At 39.9% G+C, this 20,466-nt stretch overlaps 1 protein-coding gene and 1 pseudogene across 1 annotated transcript in view; both read left to right on the top strand.

Annotated features, from left to right (window-relative positions):
* The window catches only part of LOC129768756 (bromodomain-containing protein DDB_G0280777), a 324,627-nt gene extending 309,863 nt beyond the window's left edge, over positions 1 to 14,764 (top strand). Inside the window, exon 7 of the mRNA XM_055770618.1 lies at positions 2,061 to 14,764. Within this exon, the coding sequence (XP_055626593.1) occupies positions 2,061 to 2,519 (459 nt within the window). The 3' untranslated portion in view covers positions 2,520 to 14,764. The remainder of the gene's footprint in view (positions 1 to 2,060) is intronic.
* Positions 11,729 to 18,828, top strand: LOC129766927 (protein IWS1 homolog; annotated as a pseudogene).
* The last annotated feature ends 1,638 nt before the right edge of the window (positions 18,829 to 20,466 follow it).

Below are 20,466 nucleotides of genomic sequence, written 5' to 3'. Positions count from 1 at the left end.
CTGTATGTGAGATTTTCCAAATCTGATAAATGTAGTATGTAGTTTACATAATGCTTAACCAAATGTAATCAATAACTCGAAATTTTCAATTTTGCGACTTGGTCCCCTCTGACTTAACACCGACCATATCAAATTCAAATACTTAAAGGTAAATTCAAACACCAGAATGTTCCTTTATGACGACCAAATAGTTCGAATAAAGGTTTAATTTTTTTGGAACAAAATACATTTAGTATACCCTACATTATGAGGACGATCGGCTTAGTATAATGTCAACCATAAATTCAATAAAATTTGTATAACACTACTGATTTATAATTTTATACCCGGGATAGCATCTGTCATCATCAATACGAAAATACTGTTAAACACAAATGCATACCCAACTAACAATTCCCCATCAGTGTGACGTTTTTATGATTGTTTTATTCAGCTCTATGCTTAATAATGTCTGAAATAATTGTCATGAAATCCTCTTTTCAAGCTAATTAGCAGAAATTATTAAGCTATAGTCAATATTGTTCGTTAAATGCAGTTTGAAATCAATTAGAAAACTTTTTTCGACCATATTCTGATTCGATTAACTCTGCTCAGACTGCGATATCGAAGAAGATCTTTGCCTGACTGCATTATTTTCTTCTACTAAATTTCTTTAAATAGAATAAGTTTTTAGCACCTTGACAGACGCTTGTTAGAGTCTTTTACAGCTACTAGATAAAACTTGTTGAGTTTCTGATGAACTTTCGAGAAAAAATTTAAAATGGCCAAGATTCAAGCTTACGACCTCTGCATCGATGATCCTCCATCAAACCATTTGCTCCGTTAGAACACTTGAAAATGTAATTCCAAGCAGTCGAACATGAGCTTAAAAACACTGACAGCAAATGTTCATTTTGTTAGTCCGTCATGTACTGTTCTGCTGTAGAATAAACGTTTTCAAATCGTTTCTCTGGCATTTTACATCGACATTGACATCGACCGTTGAACAAAAGCTTCAATTTGGTCTAAATAAGCTCTTATACGACGAATAGTTCAGCATATCGTCTTATTAATCACTCAATACTATTGTTCGACCATTATTCAACTGACTAGTTTAATAAAAGGTAAATATTGTTTGTTGGGTAACGAGCACACATTTCTATTTGCTTATACATATGATTCGGTTCATGGACCATATTTTACCTCTTGTAAGCACATCTTTTAATTGATAAAGTTTTACACAGGCAGCGGCAATGAGGTTGCTGGTTGCTTCCCAAAGCTTGAGTCAACCTTGTCAACTGGTTGCCCCGTGTGCGGACTCTCATTTGATTTCACATGCTTTCAACTTTGGTCAAGTCAGGGAGAGTTTCAGTTGTTGAATTTTATACCTTTACAAACACGTTAACACGTCCACTTTAAATAGCTTAGTATGAATCCAAAACATCATCTATCAGTTAAATTGATTGATGTCAATCATAAATAACTAAGCAATTAGCGGCGGAATTACAATCCAGCTTCGAATAGGAATAAGAATACGATAGCAGCTCGGCGACGTGGAACAGACAAGAAAAGGACACATGAAAACAGTTTTCGTTCATTAATCATGAAGTAAATGTCGATCCCATACAGGAAGAATCTCCATAAAATACCTATCAGGTTGTATATACACTCCCGAAGTGAGAAAAGCTTTTATGACATCCTTTTTTTTTTTTTGTTTCGCCTTATCAACTGAATAAAGCAAACATGTCTACGGAGGTGGTCTAGGGACAACAGCAAACATTGATGCATTCAAGCAACAATGTGAGCATCAGTGAATTTGATTTTTACACCATTATCCTTTGCGGTAAACTTTATTTGCCCTGTCCATCGTCTTGAGGTTTGACCAAAACAAAAACACTGACACAGGACAAATATTAGTACAGGTCCAAATATTGCTTGAAGGTATTTCAGGTTCGAAAACCACGTTCACGCAGTAGGATAACAGTGGATTTTAAATCCAAGCTAAACAATTTTACGTTATTTTGCAAATTACGTGAAACAGTTGAGGAGTTTAACACTTTTGCCTTTTTTTTTCTTCGCAGCTCTCAGCCACCCAACAGCAACAGCAACCCTCATCCAGCATCCCGTCGGTATCATCCTCGCTGGCCTCCGGAAGCGTTCCGTCCTCACTCGCATCGGTGGTCTCCGTCGGAGGCAGCGGGAATCTTCTCTCCTCCGCCGCCCAACAACAACAGCAGCAGCAGCAGCAGCAACAGCTATTGCAGCAAGCTCCGCTACAGGACACTCCTCGATTCCCACCAGCAATATCTGTTCAGCGCCTAGCGCCGCAAGTTCAACGCCAAATCCGCGAAACGCAGGAACTCATCAAGGACACCTGCTCGCAGCTGTACGCCACCGGTTACGGCAGTCCGGGGCCTCCTCCGATGGCCCCGCTGAGGACCAACGCAGCCGCAGCCGCGAACGCAGTAGCTGCAGCCCGGGCAGCAGCAGCGGCCCGGCGCCCCACGCTCGAGACGCAGTATTCGCAGGAACTTTCGTGATATCTAGAGAAGTAGTGAACTCGCTGTAATTATCCTCATTGTTTGTCTCGTTCATCGGTTACTTTCCTCCCTGCCGTATATATGTTTCCCCCTTTGTACAGCTGCTCGGAGGTAAATTGTTGCGTATAAAGATAAACGCATCCAAAATGATTGGATGGCGGATGTTTGGATGAAAAACTCGGTTTTAATGCGATTAGGAAAAGTACCTTAAGGATTAGGATGTAAGCGAAAATGTGGCAAATTTAAATTAATTCTAAGGAACCAAATGTGGGCAATGTTCGATCATGCGTTTCGATGACTAATTATATGGAATCAAACAAAACATTCGAAGCGAAATGTGCGTTCAATGTGATTACCGACATATGAAGCCCGATTCAGCTGGAATCTGGACGCAAGCACTCAGTTCTGTCTCTGGATAGTTGTGATGAATTGGAAATGTTAAGTTGTCAATATACATTATTTTGAAGTCTAAGCTTTCTAGTTTTGGAATATTTTTGTCTTGGTGTGTTTAGTTGGGCAATAATATCGAGAAGCAAATGAAATCGATTAATTACTGTTTTTTCAAATATTTTGAGGACCAAAAGGTTTTTTTCCAACAAGTCAATAGCAAACCAATTAACCTTTTCAACCAGCTTTCATTTGATCCCTATAACGTTTCAGTATGATCTGTCAATGCAGTGACATTTTTGTTTGAATAAAAAAAAAAATCATATACTGCATATACTCGTATGATGAGAAATAATTCTGTAAATTATTATCGCACCACAGATTTAAAGGAAGTTCAGACAACTGAAATAAATTCTGTACAAGGTTGATTTGTTGCATAGACAAAAAAAAATTTTTTTTTTGCATCGATAACCATCTTCATAACCAACGATTTTTGGTGGTCTCGCAGGCGTGTATTCTATGCTGCCCATGTTTGTATAGGAGACGTAAGCGACAAAATTAACCCCTTCGCGTATTATTTAATACGTCCCACATCAAGTGATTCCACTACTCTGCTGAGCGTTCTAGGGTCTAGGGTTATGTAAGTACACCACGAGTGAGACTCGATGTTGTACGGGAATAGGTTAACAAAATCGATTTTTTCGCCGTTTTGCATTCTACGCAATGTAATACGTTTGCTCAACAAACAATTTTTGTTGGAAAACATTCGAGCAATTTTGAAAAAAACGTTTCCCAAAAAACACTTTTTGTCCGCATAACAGACGTAGTTCCATACAGCTTTCATTCATCGTTCGAAATTCAACAATTATAAGTATTATGTGCTCCAAGCTAAATCTACAATTGAATTACATACTTTGTAGAGTCCAAACATTCCTGTCACGATAGTGTTTTATTACTTAGTGTTTCCTAATAGATGAATATAAGAAACCATCGAAACACTGCTCATATAAATAATCACTATTTTCTGACACTGCACTGCTATGAACAAAGAGAAGCAATTGTGTTTTTTAATGTTATAACTACATAAATTTCTGCATTTGAATCTTCATGTACATAATGAAACCATCAGATCAGTAGTAAAATTAAAATAATCGACATCGAATTTATTCCACATACTCAGCATTATTCGTACCGTTGGAGTAAGTCACTCCACCATCTTTATGTGATTGATCGTGATATCGGTAAATCATGTTGCTAAAATTACCAACATTGCAGATTGCCTTTACAAGTTCAATTAATTGAAAAAACATGAACCTGCTGTTCTTATCATATCCCAGAGTATTCTTCAGGAAAAAAGTACTATCATAGACCCGCAACAAATCAAGAGCATCTTTTCCAGACATTTCACTAAATTTCTTCCAAACCTTTTTGATTTTATCCGACAACAACTGAAACTACCGACGGAGAAGTTTTGAATATTATCGGTAATGTAAATACTACTGCTACAGTCAGAGCAACCTGGTGATTACGCGTCTAGCTATGCGAATAAATGTTCATTGGAACGATCGATTGTCCGTATAAATAGACGTAGGCGTTTTCCAAATTGTAAAATTATAAGAGGTTGTGTTCAAGACACGACCGCATTGTTGACGTAGAACTACGCTGTAGTTTAATTCAAGTCGCTTGTTTATAACAGCGGATATTATTTTATAATCGAAAATTTTGAAATAGCCATTCTACCAGTTTGGTCGCCCTGAAATGTTTTTTTTTCATTGTAGAATCATTTGACGATAATTGTTTGACGATTCATTCTTGTGCTCGCAGAACAATACATGCTCGAGATAGTGCAGGTGTCATTCTTAGTGGAGAATGTATTGCTACTGGCAAGCGAAAACAAATCACATACAAACTTCCTGAATGACATTTACTTTCTTGGTGACTAAATAAGCGAAATAAACTTTATATGCACGCGAACCCAAATGAATTAATGACTTATTATAACATATTGAATAACTTGGTATTCTCCAAATAATTTTTTGGTGCACAACCTTAACACCTGCTTCACCATAGCGTCAGTTCAATGCATTGATGCAATGTCAAAGGCACCAACGAAGCCTTTATGATGATAGAAAACAAACAATGTTAACTGCTTGAAAAAAGGCTGAACAGCGTAAATAATTCCCTCCCGCTATCTCCCCTCCTTGTTTATATTTATCATTACAAATGGGTTTTCAGCGTAGCGAAGATGCACTATTTATATATTTTACGTACGGGTTATGAAGCACGCACGTACGTACATTCAAAAAGGCACTTGGAAAACTGTATTCTTTCTTCATATTACTCCTCCACCCCCATTGCCTTGAGAAAGGCATTCGATCCCTCGCCGTCCAGCTCGTCCAGCAAAGGTGTTGTCCAGTCGGTGTCCTCACAAAGAATGAAGTTTGCCTCAGCGAGATCCATTGTTTATACTCTAGCCAAATATTCCCCTTCGTTCTTGTTCTTTTCCTTTGTTCACGGAGAATTTACATCTTACGATTCCCCCTTCGTTGCTCGTCGATAAGCTGCTCTTTATTGACCGCTCTGTTCGGGAAAGCACACAAATGGATAGAACAAATGCATGAGGAAATAGGAATGCTTCCAATTTTCATCAATTTAAACCATATACAGACTATGGGATTGTATTATATATCGCATATCAAACAAATCTTAGGGAATTTCAGATTCGTTTGGTATGTAAATCGCCAAAATCCGTTTACGGCAAAAATAGTTATTAACGTTAACTTTATTTCATAAAAACGTGACCTGTTTTCTGATTTGGCACCCTTAATGAAAGATGGACAGAGTATTTCATTAGAAATTTGCATGGTTATGCTTGTAGGCAAAAAAACAACAAAATTGCGTTTTCTCAACACTGATGGTATGGTGATTACGTCTCCTATGCAAACATGGGCAGTATGAATGTCATTCCTGGCGTCCTTATCAACGATTGGTGTACATGATTGTACTTTCTGTTATCCCAAAACCCTTGCTGCTTGAAGCAACGATCTACCAATATTTGGGCTACTAATTCGTCTGATTCAAGATCTGCAAATCGCTTTACCAGTTCCGAAATCAATTACAGATCTTTTATTATAATCACTAGAACTGATTTCTCTTGCTCCATACAAAGGGCTTTTCAATAAGAGCGCTACAAAAGTTTTTTTTAAATAAAACAAAAACGGTTTTGGATTTGATGCCATAATGTATGGAACTCGATTTCTTTTGCATGGCCACCACAGGAAAGTTTGCAGAAGTCCAGACGCTGAACCCAATTTTCGACGATTTTCGACCATAAATCGACCGATACTGCTGCAATTTCACGTTCGATATTCGTACGAAGTTCATCAATCGTTGCTGGCTTGTTGGCATAGACCATAGACTTGACGTAGCCCCAGAGGAAATAGTTCAACGGCGTCAAATCGTACGACCGAAGCGGCCAATTGGCTGGGCCATTTCGTGAGATAACACGCTCACCAAACTTGGTTTTCAATAAATCGATTGTTAAATTCGATCTGTGGCTTGTGGCGCCGTCCTGTTGAAACCACATATTGTTCAAGTCCATATCATCCAATTCGGGCCCAAAATTATTCGGTTATCATTGAGCGGTAGCACATTCACAGTAACGTGCCGGTCTTGATCATCACGGAAGAAGTACGGCCCAAGGACTCCGCCGGAGCATAGGCCGCACCAAACCCTTTTTTTTTGGGTATGCATTGGTAACTCATAAAGTACATTTAGATTGCTGCCTGACCAATAACGCATATTTCGGTTATTGACGAAGCCATTCAGCCAAAAATGAGCCTCATCGCTAAAGATGATTTTTCGATGACAATCCGGATCATTTTCAAGTTGTTGCTCAGCCCGCCCAATTCACGAACATACGACGCTTCTGGTGGTCAAGCGGCTTTTCAGTTCATGCGTCAATTTGATCTTGTAAGGATGTAGGCCAAGATCTCATTGACGACGATTAGCAGCATCGCACCCGCCACTGGGCCTGCGTAGTCGACATGGATACGCTCCCACGGATCGTTTGGATACTCCCAATAGTGACTGCTGAATTTCGGTGGTGCTGGTGCATGTCGTACGCATTCTGTACAGGATTTGGCTGTTCGATGTCTGCATCGATTCCTGGCCAGTATACAAAGGAACGTGCTAGTCCTTTCATTTTGACGACTACGATGTGTGCCGCATGTAGGTCATTCAGGATTTCTTCACGCAAAGTTGGTGGTATGACGACACGATGTTCGAAAAGTAAACAGTTGGCAGCTAGGGTGTATTTTACTTCCGGGGCCTTGTATTTTGACTGCGCGAGATTTCGTCCTAATTCCAGCTCTCGATACATCTTTCCAAGATGGGGATCTTTTCGTGTCTCGCGTGCAATGTGTTCAGCGCGCACTGGCAGTTGCTGGATCTGGTTTAAAGCAAATTGTTCGAATTCGTCTTCGTTATTCCTTCCCTCGTGAAGAGATAATCTGTTGACATCGGTTTGTGTAGATTGACTTGGAATTCTGGAACAGTAATCAGCGTTTGTGTTCTGACTGGTTGGCTTTTAGACCACATCGAAGTTGAAGTGAGCCAGATAATCAGCGTAGTTCGCCATTCGGCTAATGCAAAGTGTGGGGAGTGACTTTTCTGGATGTAGTATCTGTGTAAGCGGCTTGTGATCCGTGATCAGCGTGAACTTACGCGCGTACAGATAGTGGAAGAATTTCTTTACAGCCCATACGATAGCGAGAGCCTCCTTGTCGATTTGCGGGTATTTTTGCTCAGTGTTGGACATGGTACAACTGGCGTATGCTATCGGTCGCTCCGTTCCGTTGTTCAGTCGGTGTGATAGAACGGCACCGAGACCAGTTTTGCTGGCATCTGTTGCTAGGATTAGCGGTAGTGCTGGATCGTACTGCATCAGCACTTGCGGAGAAATTAGAACCTGTTTCAAGTCTTGATAGGCCATGTCTGCTTCGGGTGTCCATTTAAATGTATCAGCAGGCAACATATCACGTAAACTTCTGGCTCTAGAAGAAAGATTGGGAAAAAATTAGCTGTAGTAGGTTGCCTTACCCAAAAACAGCTGCAGTTCCTCCGGAGTAGCCGGTCGTGGAGCATCACGAATGGCTTCGATATGCTTGTCCGATTTATGTAGACCATGACGATCTATTCGATGACCTAGGCATTCGAGTGATGGCGAAGACACATTTCGATTTGTTGAGCTACAAACCATTTTGCTTCATCCTCTCAAGTGTCGAGGTGAGAGCTAGCAGAAGCTCGTCGAAGTTTTGTGCAAAAACGAAGATGTCGTCGTAGAAGCTGACGACGTGATCTAATCCTTGAAGAACGGACTCCATGCGTCGTTGCCAAATAGCTGGTATATTAGCAGCTCCGTATACAGCTCTTGTGGGACGAATGAGCCCATGCGTCGTAGTGTTGAGTGTAAGTACATGACGAAACTCATTGTCGATTGGAAGGTGCGTGTAAGCATCGGTTACGTCGAGGCGACAAAACAAAGCAGCTCCCTTCATTTTGTTGAAGATCGTTTCAATTTTCGGTATCGGATGTTCGTCAATTATCATCCTTGGGTTGACAGTCGGTTTATAGTTACCGGTGATTCGGATGTTTTCATTTTTCTTTACAACAATATGGGTCGGCGATGCCCACTCGGAATAGTCTACTTTTTCGTAGAATCCTGAAGCGAGTTTTTTGTCGATCTCCGCTGCATATCGATCACGTAGTGCGAGAGGTACGTCTCGTGCTTTCACGAAAACTGGAGAACATTAGGTTTTAGATGAATTTTCGCTGGTGGTCCTATGAGCTTTCCTGGAACGTCGCTGAAGATGCTATCAAAGTTGTCCAGTAAATCCGACAGACGCGTTGCTTGATCCGGAGTAAGTTCAGTGGTCGTGAGTGAATTGACGGATGTGTTTGAAGAGAAGATTCGATTCAGATTGATTTCGTCAGCGAATTGCGTCGAACTCTCCGAACTCTCCAGACACGATGTACAAATTCAGTCTGCGCGTTGTAGATCCGATGGATACATGCACAGGAAGACGACCGAGACAGTTGATGATATGACCAGTATAACTTGAGAACTGTCTGTCTGTTGGTAGCAGAGAAAACTTCGGTTTGATTCTTTTCAGTGTCGATTCAGCAATGATTCCACACGGTGCTCCTGTATCTAGTTCCATTTGCAAGCGGTGACCGTCGATTGCGACGTTGATCATTTTCTTTCCGGTCGAAGAGACATTGTGGATTTTACTCAGTGACTGTATCAAGTCGACTTCTGAAGCTGGATTTTCATGAGTTTGAACCTGATCGGTGGAAGAGTATTGGGACTTCGATTTTCCCGATCGGCAGACTTTGGCTATGTGACCCTTCTTGTTACAGACGTGTTGCACGTGGCGTCACGGAAACGACATTGACTCCGCAGATGCTGTCCACCACAGCCGTTGGAGGAACCTGATCCACCTGCATTGTGCGGGTGACTTTTGGTCACCCGTTGGATGATAAGGTTGGAGTTTCTTAGCTCTCGACTTCTCGTAGCCAAGCTTGTTAGTAGCTTCTGAATTCGTCGATTGTGTGAACGTGTTGACTTCTCGTGTCGTGTTCCGGGTTGCTTCCAGCATGTGCGCGATGTCGTACGCAGCGTTGAACGATTCCGGGTTTTTCGCGATGATTTCGTCACAGATATCTCGTGCTTCAAGTCCGTGTAGAAATTGTTCGATCAACATCCGGTGCCGAAAATCTCCATATTCGCATTATGCGGCATCTTGCTTTAAACGAAGAACGAACTGTGCGACGGTTTCGTCCTTTTGCTGTACGATGTGTCTGAATTCGACGCTCTCGACGAATTTATTTTTCGCACGATCGAAGTGGTTGACCAGGGTGGTGCGTAACTCGGTATAGGGAATCTCAGCAGGATCACGGGGTGTAACGAGGAATTTTAAAGCGTTATTGAGTTCAGCTCCCATGTGAACTCGTGTAAAGGGTGCAAACTGGGCTTCTGGAATGTGACTCAGCTGCAATGCCCACTCGAATCGGTTGAAGTAATCAGCGACGGACGTTCCTTCGGATGAACGGTACTCTGCCATTGTGAACGGTGGTACTTTCGGCGATGGAGCAGCAGCGTCTCCGGCCGGAACCTGTTGACCAGCATTGACCTGATCGATGACACCTGCGATGGATGCTTTGAGGGCTTGCGCGATCATTGCGGATAGCGCCTCCATAAATTCAGAATTCATTTGAGCCATTTTTAGACGGAAAAATGTGCTTTCGATGCGATTATAACCTCACTTCCCGCGCGAGAGTTTTTTTCGACCAATCCCACTTCTGACACCAAAATTGTTGCATATGTGGGTGGTTTCCCGAATCATAGTAATAACACGGTTTGGATAACATATAAATTAAACGTTTATTGAATTGTATTCATTACAAATAATGACTATTAATCGAGCGATAAAAGTACGCGACTTACAATTTCGTTATTCTGTCTTTAACTGACAGCTCGTGTATACTCAGGTTGGAAGTTAGACAAGTGCATACATAACAACCTATATGCGAGGCGTTTAGTTTCTTGAAGAACTTTCGTGATTCTCGAGAACGATAAAGTAGCTCCATCTCCTCACACTATTTCTTTTCCAGGCGGCGCTTTTTTCCCGAAAAAGATCTGTTTGCTGCCTTCGTTTCAGTCTGTATCGTTCTACGTTCTGTTGAGTCGCTCGTTGCAGCATGGCTGCGCGTGCTGCATCCTTCTTGTTCAGAAGCGTTCGGCACTCGTCGGCAAACCATTCCACTCTACTGTGCTGCTAATTGCCGCTTTTAAGATGTTCCAGCATTCATCGAGAAGGACAGCATCCAGTTCGTCTACCCCCGGTAACGCAGCTTCAAGACGCTGCGAGTATGTTGCAGCAACGTTCGGCTCCTGCAGTCATAGTAGTTAGCGTGGTTAGCGCTAATGTCTTATATTATTAACCACTGACCGTTTAGAACGGAGTTTGACGATCACCAGGTAGTAGTCACAATGGATGTTAGCGCCACGATAGGTTTAGATGACGATGATATCCGAGAAGTGTGGACCGTCGATCAAAACATGGTCAACTTGTGTTTTCGTTCGCTGAGGTGATCCCCAGGTGTAACGGTAATGGGAGGCTGGAGCAACCTACCAATCACCGGTCTGAACTCCTCCTCTTGGACGTCCTGAGCGTTCAAATCACCGATGACGATTTTGATGTCGTGCTTTGGGTAGCGATCGTATTCACGCTCTAGCAGCGCGTAAAATTCTTCTTTATCGTCGTCGGTGCTAGCTAGATGGGGGCTGTGGACGCTGATAATGCTGATGTTGAAGAAATGGCCTTGCATCCTCAGTCTGAACATTCTTCCGTTGATCGACAACCAGACAATCACCTGTTTCTTCATCTCTACCATCACGATGAAAGCTGAACCGAGATCGTGTGTATTGCGGCAACTCTGGTAGACGGTATAACCACCTTGAAACGATCGTTCCATCGAACCTTTCCAGCACACCTCCAGCAGCGCTACGATGTTGAAATTGTGAGCTCTCAATATTTCCGAAAGAATTTGGGTACTCGCAAGAAAGTTGAGAGTCTCTAATTTCTATGTAAATTTTCCTGTGCGTTTCATTTTAAAGGATGGCTTGCAGGGCCTGCATCAACCCCCAGTCTCTCCGGAGGACCGTCGTGCACAGCTCTTTTTAGAGTCCCCGCTGGCACGAAGACAGTGATCAGCCGCCCCTGACATGGGAAACAGATACTGTTCTGAGCCGCACATCCATGGTGAACAAACGCTCAGATAGTCCCCTGTCCGCATGCGACCAAGATCCCACCGGGGTTGGTTACCCGATCTTCACAATGGTTACTCGTCCCCACTCGGCCCCGCGGGGAGGTAGGAATCACCGGACTAGAAGCTGAGGGCCACGAATGGGGTCTATTTTATGCCTGCAGAACCGATGGTGCGCTTCGTTCAGTCGTTTACCAACAAAAGTCTCATCTTCTGATTGATTCAGTCTGTGTTCCTCACACTGTGCCGATCAAAAAGAGCAACTAACGTCGCAGGACAATTTGCATGCTCTGTTAAAAAAGCATCCCAATTTTTGATTTTCTGCAGGTTTTGTATGGGTTTATGGTTGTATACCATAGCTCAATTATCCCCAATAGAAGCTGCTAAACTGGAATAGGCAAAAACTGGAGTCGAGCCAAAACACATGCAAGTAAAACGGCTGTCAATAATTAACTGAACAGGCGATCTTGTTAGGATGAGAGAGAGGCATGAGTACCAACATAACGCCACAAAAATCGTGCATGATTCTATCTAAGGTAAAAACGAAGAAGAAATAGCGCAATAAATACAGTCATCGTTGCGGCAAAACATTCTACCAACGCAATAAATACAGGAAATTAAATTAAATTAATACAAGCTCGTTGATTAAGTTAATTGTATTTGCTATTGACTCAGTTCGAAAATATGGTGTTAGTCCACAAAATCTTTTGAAAACAGAAAGAAATCGATTTTTTATTTCTTCTCTATAGTATTGTCGATTCCATCTACACAAACACCAAGATAAAAATATGTTCGTGAAATATTGTAAAACTGGATACTAAAGTTTGAAAATTTTGTACATCCCATCTTCATGCGTTGATTCTTCACGAAGTTGCAGCATTTCAAAAATCAGCTTCAAGTTTAGATTTCGCGCTCTGATCCTCTAAGTTTTTGTCGAGTGTATTTTTCAGTTTTTCGTTTGACAACACAGCCGACAATAAATTGAGCCAACTTCAGAGGAAATTTGGAAGTTTTCGTACCTGACTACTTCCAATTTGCACTGGAAAGAGACAGTTTTTCAAAATGCAATCTACTGTCAGAACATTCCAGAATAGACCACAATGAGCGCTAAAGCAAAATCAACGATACGTCCAGATTTTAGCTGAACCAAGCTTCCGACCGATTACTTGTAATTTCTGGCATACTGTACGAAAAGCATCCCAAAGGTTTAATTTCAAATGAGATTGTTTGAACACTGATGTAAACACTGATGAAGAGATAAATTACCGACTATAATAAGCATCGGAACCAATACATGTTTATCAATTATTTGAGGCCACCATTATATTCCTTTACACAATCTAGAGTCTAGATTCTAGACTTTCGGAGAGAAAAAGAACATGTCTAAGAAACAACACCTGATCTTTATAAAAACTCCAACAAGAAGCAAAACACGAATGAACAAATGTAGATATGAGTCCTTCATAATGTAGAAAAGGAAATAAAACAGAATAAAACAAATAGAACTCATTACAGTAAATAGAAAGTGATTAAATGAATAAAAAAAAGCATAAAAAGGAGCACTAGACTAGAATGAACTATTCTAGTATGCACTGTCAGTAAAACATACACACACCCAAACACACAGAAAAGCATACCGACTCCACAACCGTAGATATTTTTATACCCAAGGTAGATGAGCAAGGCGTGCATACTTTAGATCTCCTTTGTTGGTTTCTAGAGTCAACCGAATAAAGTTACGCATACACGAAGAACTGAGCCGTTTTCGTTTGATATGGAAACAAATAGTTGTAGCTGTTTTATAACTGTGTATATATTTTTGTACCATTTTGTAACCATCCAAACCGCTGTAACATTAAAACCAAGGGTTGATAAAATAGTTTTTGTGCCTGAGACGAAACACATCCAACATAAACACATTAATTCATGTAGAAATAATTCGGTTCCATCTGAAGCATAATTTTCTTATCGGCAATGTCTTGTAGAACAGCAAAGTGATAACGATCGTTAGCGTAAAGAGAGAATTGAGAATCATATACACGAAAAAACACGAAAACGCCATTCCAGAAAACGAGCGATTGGTCCATTGTGATGATGCTGTCGAACTATGTATGTGACATCTATATACTGATGGGGACCTTTATCTAAGAAAAATATTTGTTCGAAGTCAAACATGTTGAACCAGAATTAAAAAAATCATACAATGAACAATGTGAAATTTCGAATAATTATTCCTACCGTTGTACAGAAAATATTCACCGTATTCGATAACGCCCTTAGTGACAGAATACAACAACAACAAAAATGCAATAAATCTGTCACAATTTGCAAAAATCACAATCTTAGCACCGAACCACAACAACAAAAATCATATCCTCCAATGCCAAATTTATCGGTGGTGTGAAGAGAAGTCTGTTGTTTTCTCATCTGTCTCTAGTTAGACAAAAAAAAATACATAAAAGCAAAAAAGCAAGCCGAAAGCACACACAAAACAAAAGAGGCACGTCTGTTGATGCCCAAATGCCAAATCAACAAAATCAAGAGGAGGGGGAGTAAAAATGCCACAAGGAAAAGCAATTAGAGATTTCGGAAGTAGCATACGTATAGAACAAATCTGATTGATCCTAAATGTTAAAGCACATTTTCATTCGAGTTCGAAGCAAAACGCAAAAAAAAAAACAAACAACATTTACTGCGCGAATGATGCAAAGTCGAGCGTGTATTTAGTAATATTCTAGAAGAGACTTGTTCAACTAATTCTAAATTGCAGCCGTTAGTGTTGAAAATTTAAGGCAAAAAAAAAGACATAGGCAAATACATGAAATGAATGCGTCTACGAGGAAGTGAATGAGAAAACAAAACATCGTACTTGAAGAATTTTATTATCGCAAGATTAATACAAGAAAAAATCCTGTCAACATAGTTTCCCAAAGATTAAGTGGACTAACAGGTGCACCTAAAGCCATCTGTACGAAAATGTATGAAAAATTATCAATTAAACAATGGAAAAAATAAATGAGAACTGGAAATTGTTATGGCGTGTTTTGTATTTGCAGTGTTTTTCAAAGTAGAAAAACCTTATATAGCTCAAAAGAACCTAATATAGCCCAAAAGAACTGTCCAAATTATTTTAGGGTGGTACGATCAAAATTTGGTCAAACAATCATGCGTTTAAATTGTTTTTTTTCCTATTAAAAAAAATCACTGAATTAGAATTGACATACTTTCCGTTCAACTCCTGTCTTTAGATTACTTACAGACACCTCGTGAATTTTGTTCGCCGCAGAACACCAGTTAACCTAAAACTGTTAACCTGCTCTTCAGATTCCTTGGCGATGAGAGCTGTTCACCTTCAAAATGCAATATTTTGAAGAAAGCCTGAATTATGAATGGATCAATGTGATGAAAATAAACTCAAGCAATGAAAAATGCAACATCTACTTGAATAATCGAACATCTTCATTTAAAAATATGATTTCTAAAATCGGACAAACCATGATCATTTTTTGGGTAAACCATGATTAGAAGCGGACAAACCATGATCATAATTTCTTTTTGAATAAAATCGCTAAAAACATTTAAAAAAATGAACAATTTGAATGCCTTATGGTATTATTAGCAACTAGAATCCCTTCTACAACCCCAAACTCGTCTTGATTACATGTGGTTTTCATGAAGAAAAATCAATTTGCATTTACTAGTTGCGTGAAAACAACCAAAATCGGACAAACCAATATCATTTACCCTATGTTGATAGTGTTCGACTCATTTCGGTTGTAGGTGAATTTTTGCGGATGTATTCAAATGTACATTTACTTTTTATTGCTTTTACTATACAGTAGAAAACTAACTATTCGCGAAAGGATTAGCCGCGGTGCGGATTATCACCATGTCATGCTCCTCTTGGTCTGACCACTTGCTCGTGGCGCTCTTCACCGTCTCGTAGCAGCCGGATTCCCGATGAACACCATTTTTGCAGGATAGTTGTCCGACATTCTTGCGACATGTCCTGCCCAGCGTATACTTAAAACAGCTTTGATCACTTCCTGGACACTGGGTTCGCCGGTGAGTTGCGTGAGCTCGTGGTTCATCCTTCGCCTCCATACGCCGTCCTCCTGTACACCGCCGAAGATGGTTTTTAACACCCGTCGTTCAAAGACTTCGAGTGCTTGCAGGTCCTCTTCGAGTATTGTCAAAGTTTCGTGCCCGTAGAGGACAACCGGTCTTATTAGCGTTTTATACAGGGAACATTTCGCACGACTGCTAAGCCTGCTTGACCTTAAATGTTTGTGGTGACCAGAGTAGGTACGAGCACGGGCCACGGGAGCACTTCTAATTACTCTATTACATAAAATATCGAATGTGATACAGAAAGTTAATTTTAATTCATAATTTCTGTTCTAACTGATTGTTCATTATATCCGAAAATCCATTATTATTTTCACTCCACAGAAATGAAATACGAAGCTCGATTTCATCAATGTCAAATTGCGTGGAAATTCGTGGAAGCTTTACATTTTTTTTTTTAATTTTTGAAATTGAAATTATGAATGAAGAGATTAACTTCTCTATATCAAATTAGTATTCTATTAAAATGAGAAAAAAAATTTTTTTTTCGCAGGTCATGAAAAAATCTCATAAGAAAATTGTTTTTGAAGATGAACTTTATCTTATAATGAAATTTGTTTAGTAAAAATGTCGGAAATGTTTAGACAAATGGTTAAATATGAGACATGAACAAGTGTTGCAAGTAATAAAATAACACGATGTGAAAATTTTCATTCAAATTTCAACATTTTAAAACAGGCTTCGTGTCTTCTAATCTGATAGAGATTAAAATATCGGGTATGGGACCCAAATTATGGCCCCTAATTGAAAGTCGCCACCAGACGTCGACACGGTATCACTGTCATCGTGAAAAAGGGTGAATATCTTAATCAATGTCAAGCTTTCCACAGTACTGTTTTTCAATACCATTACCATCTAGCTTAAGATGGCCGTAAACTGTTTGCCCGGAGATAAAATATTTGATATTTTTTGACAGATAATGTTTGGTTTGATGTTTGTACAAAAAACTTTTTTATTTGCCACTCCTCAATTTTCAACAATGGCAAACAATGTCGAACATCGAACATGGAAATAAAATCGACCGAAATGTTGAGGGTAACCTAACCATGCACCTATAGGTCCAAAGAACAGACCGAAAAACATTGTAGGAATCCAATAATTGAATATTTTCTTGTCGTGTTTTGTGTCGAATATATTTGATCAGTAGTACTGTACACGTTGATCAAATTTTATCTGTCAATAAGAGTCAAATAAGGGATGCTTCCGTAGCCGAGTGGTAAGCGTCACACCTAACATGCCGGGGGTTCGGGTTCGATTCCCGTTCTGGTCGGGGGAATTTTTCGTCAAAGAAATATCCTCCGACTTAAACTGTGTATTCTAGAGCTTGCCACTCAGATTGCATTCAAGGCGTGTTATTTGGCATAGAAATCTCAACTAAGTTAATAAGAATGACGCAAGAAATGATACGTTGATACGGCGAAGTTCTTCTAGGAACGTTAGTGACATTTAAGAAGTAGAAGAAGAGTCAAAGGGCCTTATTCCCATATCCACTCACACTGACGTTTCCACTACGCTTACATCTCATTTCACTTTTTTGCATCTATTCTCGTTTCCACCGATCGTGAAGTGAGAAAATGAACTTCATGTAGAATGTGAAGTGGATACCAAAATGACCCTGTGTTCATTTCCAATGTCGTTTCTGAGAGAAACGTCAGTTGTATTTTTTTTTATGCTCGAGTTGTGTCGATACACCCAGAAAATGGATTACTAAAATAAAGCTTCCAAATCTTTTGTAATACAAACATTAGTGGAATGTACATAATTTCTGTAAATATTACCAATCGTTTGTTAAATGCAATACACATCCCTACCAAAAATGTTCATTCATTGTTACAAATATGTACAGGGAATAATTTCGTTCATCTTTATATTTTTTTTCCTCTTATTATAATTGATGAAAAATAATATCACTGGGATAAGAAGATAAAAAAATATATTTGCAAATCTGTTTTTGCATACTCCCTTTGCATTAATATGATTGTATGTTATTTCAATTGTTTTGATTTTGTATCCGTGTTTTGATTCTGCATTCGTGTTTTGATTTAGTGTCTGGTGCTAATTCCGTAATATTTACGCTAAAAGTTTGGTGAAAAGGTTTTTAATTTTATAGTCTCCTCACATAAAAGCCATGCAGGTAAGATATATTTATTATCGCATTTAATAAAATTCCAAAAGCTAAATTTTATCCATAGATAATGATCAGTTTCGCCTTTTGGATAGATGATGACATGCAGCTGAAGAAGATCGCCAACTCAACAAAGAGAATAAGCCAGCAGACAAGAAAATTACCATCTCAAGTTTGCCATGTCCCAGCTGATCACGAAGGATCTTCAGCCTGCCTTCATCGAGCATAACGTACTAAACGTTTTGACGGATCAATAAGCTCCGTTACCGAACAAATCGTTGCCTTGTTTGCAGATTCGAGAATCTATTCTGGAACTTCTTTTCGATGTAAGATTGTCGGAGAGATTGCAGTGTTTAGACTACCATTAGACTACCAGGAATTGAAAAGGCCGTGATGTACCTCTACAAGCACCCTCGAGAATCCAAACTAAACCGATAGCGCGCTGGAAAATTGATATCCGAATGGGCTCGACCTATATTCAACCTGAGCACCGATTTCAAAGCGATATCACGTAAGGAGCGCCAGGAACGAGACTTGCAGCAGATGTCCAAAAAACGCAAAACCTCGCCGGACCCACAGGGTCAGAGCAGTACCAGCAAAAAGGGCTTACCGCTCACCGAGGCTAATAAGTAAGAATTATGATAATAGGAAGTAACTTCTTTATTATAATCAAATTCGTTCATTTTTAGAGGGGTATTACGATCCGGAAGCAAAGGATGGGTACAATGGGCTCGCGTTCCCATGCCTTCGTGTAAGGAGTACATTGTTCGTCCAAAATCAAAAAGTGATATTGATATGAGTCGGGTAATTATTCCTACATCTTTGAAGCTGCAGTTCTAGAGAAAAAAGCGATAAAAGTAGAATAATATAAGGATAATAAAATTAGGCTGCAAAAGTGGACTTCGACATTTTTTATATCACAGAAAATTTGAGGTTCCTAGTCACAATAGGATTTTTCTCCATCCTTCTTATCAACTCCTGAAACTGCTTCCGATTTGTCACACGTAACCTGAAATATATAATTCTATCATAAATGGAGACGCAAATCGCACTCATTTTTTGGCTTCCATTGTTCGTACTAGTCGATAACAAAAGAGGATACGACTTCAAAAGTCACAAAATGACAAGTTTTTTGACTGCAATCGCCCACGAGAATTGAGTGAGTGTTCATGAGAGTTCATTCAAGGTAAAAATTTCACCATAGTCGCCTTCGTCACAACCTTTTATTCCTGCTACATGCTCTTTGAAATAGTGATAAAACACTATTGGTTCCTAATGATAAACGAAGCTGGCCAGTTTTGCAGACATTGGCACATATTTACAGATATTTCAGATTTTTATCGCATATATTTGAGAAAAAACATCTGGCAACCCAGAATTATATTTATTTCGTTCAGAGAGATCAATTGTTTCTTTTGCTATAGTCAGTGCCGTATCTATAGATTTGATTTTACTTGGTCTGTTGTTAGCATAAACATTTCGTTGTGTATCGGGACATTCTGCAAAATTTTTCAGCCATTCGATTGGGATTTAGTTTACTCAACAAACAAAGTGAAACAGTTGATTGTATCCCACAATATACTTTCGTTTGTTTTGGTCGTAGTTGCTAAGGATCTCTGCGCTCTCAGTATTCAATTGTTGCTCTGGCTCCGGCTCCGGCGTTTATAACGGCTTCTGGAATGGATATGCAGTTCGGTGATGATGACACACATTTAAATAGATGAAACATCCATGCAATAGATATATTGTAGAATAAATAAATTGATTTCATGTAATGGAAATATTTTCGGAGGGCTTATTCGTCCGATCGGAGGATTAGAGGCTCTCCACCGCTTTCACAAGAAATTGAAACTGCTTGCAATTCTTCACACGCACTGTAAAAATTGATAGTAAATTGAATTAAATGATACATACAATGCCATAACTATCGATCCTTTACGAGCAAAACCGACACTTACTATTTCTCTCCCATTTTTCATTTGTTTTTGTGCGCTGTCGACACCTCAAGACATATCGACGATTGTCATCTAGAATTCTAAGTTCATATGACAATCGTCACGTATATTTGAGAGCGGGAATAAGGTAAGAGTTCATCCAAGTGAGATTTCTCACGGCATACGCCTGGTGGAATCGCGTGACACACGTGACAATTGTCATCTCACCTCACACGCCACGCAGAATCAGGCCGATTACTTCAATAGCAAGGAATCTGGGTACTTCGAGTTACAAAAATGAGCCATGTCGAGCCCTAGTCCTACCTTTATGCTGTTGGATTTGGTCAAGGGCAACTTCATGAACATTTTGCAAACGATTGTGATCGGTGGTTCGATCAATTGGATGTTTTCCGGATTCGTCACGACGGAGGTTCCGCTGGCCTCACTTAATGCCGCCTGGGTTTCGTCAGCTTCGTGATATTTCCCGAATGTTTTTGGCTGAGTAGCTGGTCTGGGAGAGGATAATGGTGTGAAGTAGTCTGTC

The sequence above is a fragment of the Toxorhynchites rutilus genome, chromosome 2, assembly GCF_029784135.1.
Source record: "Toxorhynchites rutilus septentrionalis strain SRP chromosome 2, ASM2978413v1, whole genome shotgun sequence".
NCBI lineage: Eukaryota > Metazoa > Arthropoda > Insecta > Diptera > Culicidae > Toxorhynchites > Toxorhynchites rutilus.
Note: the sequence above shows the minus strand (reverse complement) of the source record. Positions and strands in the feature narration are given on the sequence as shown.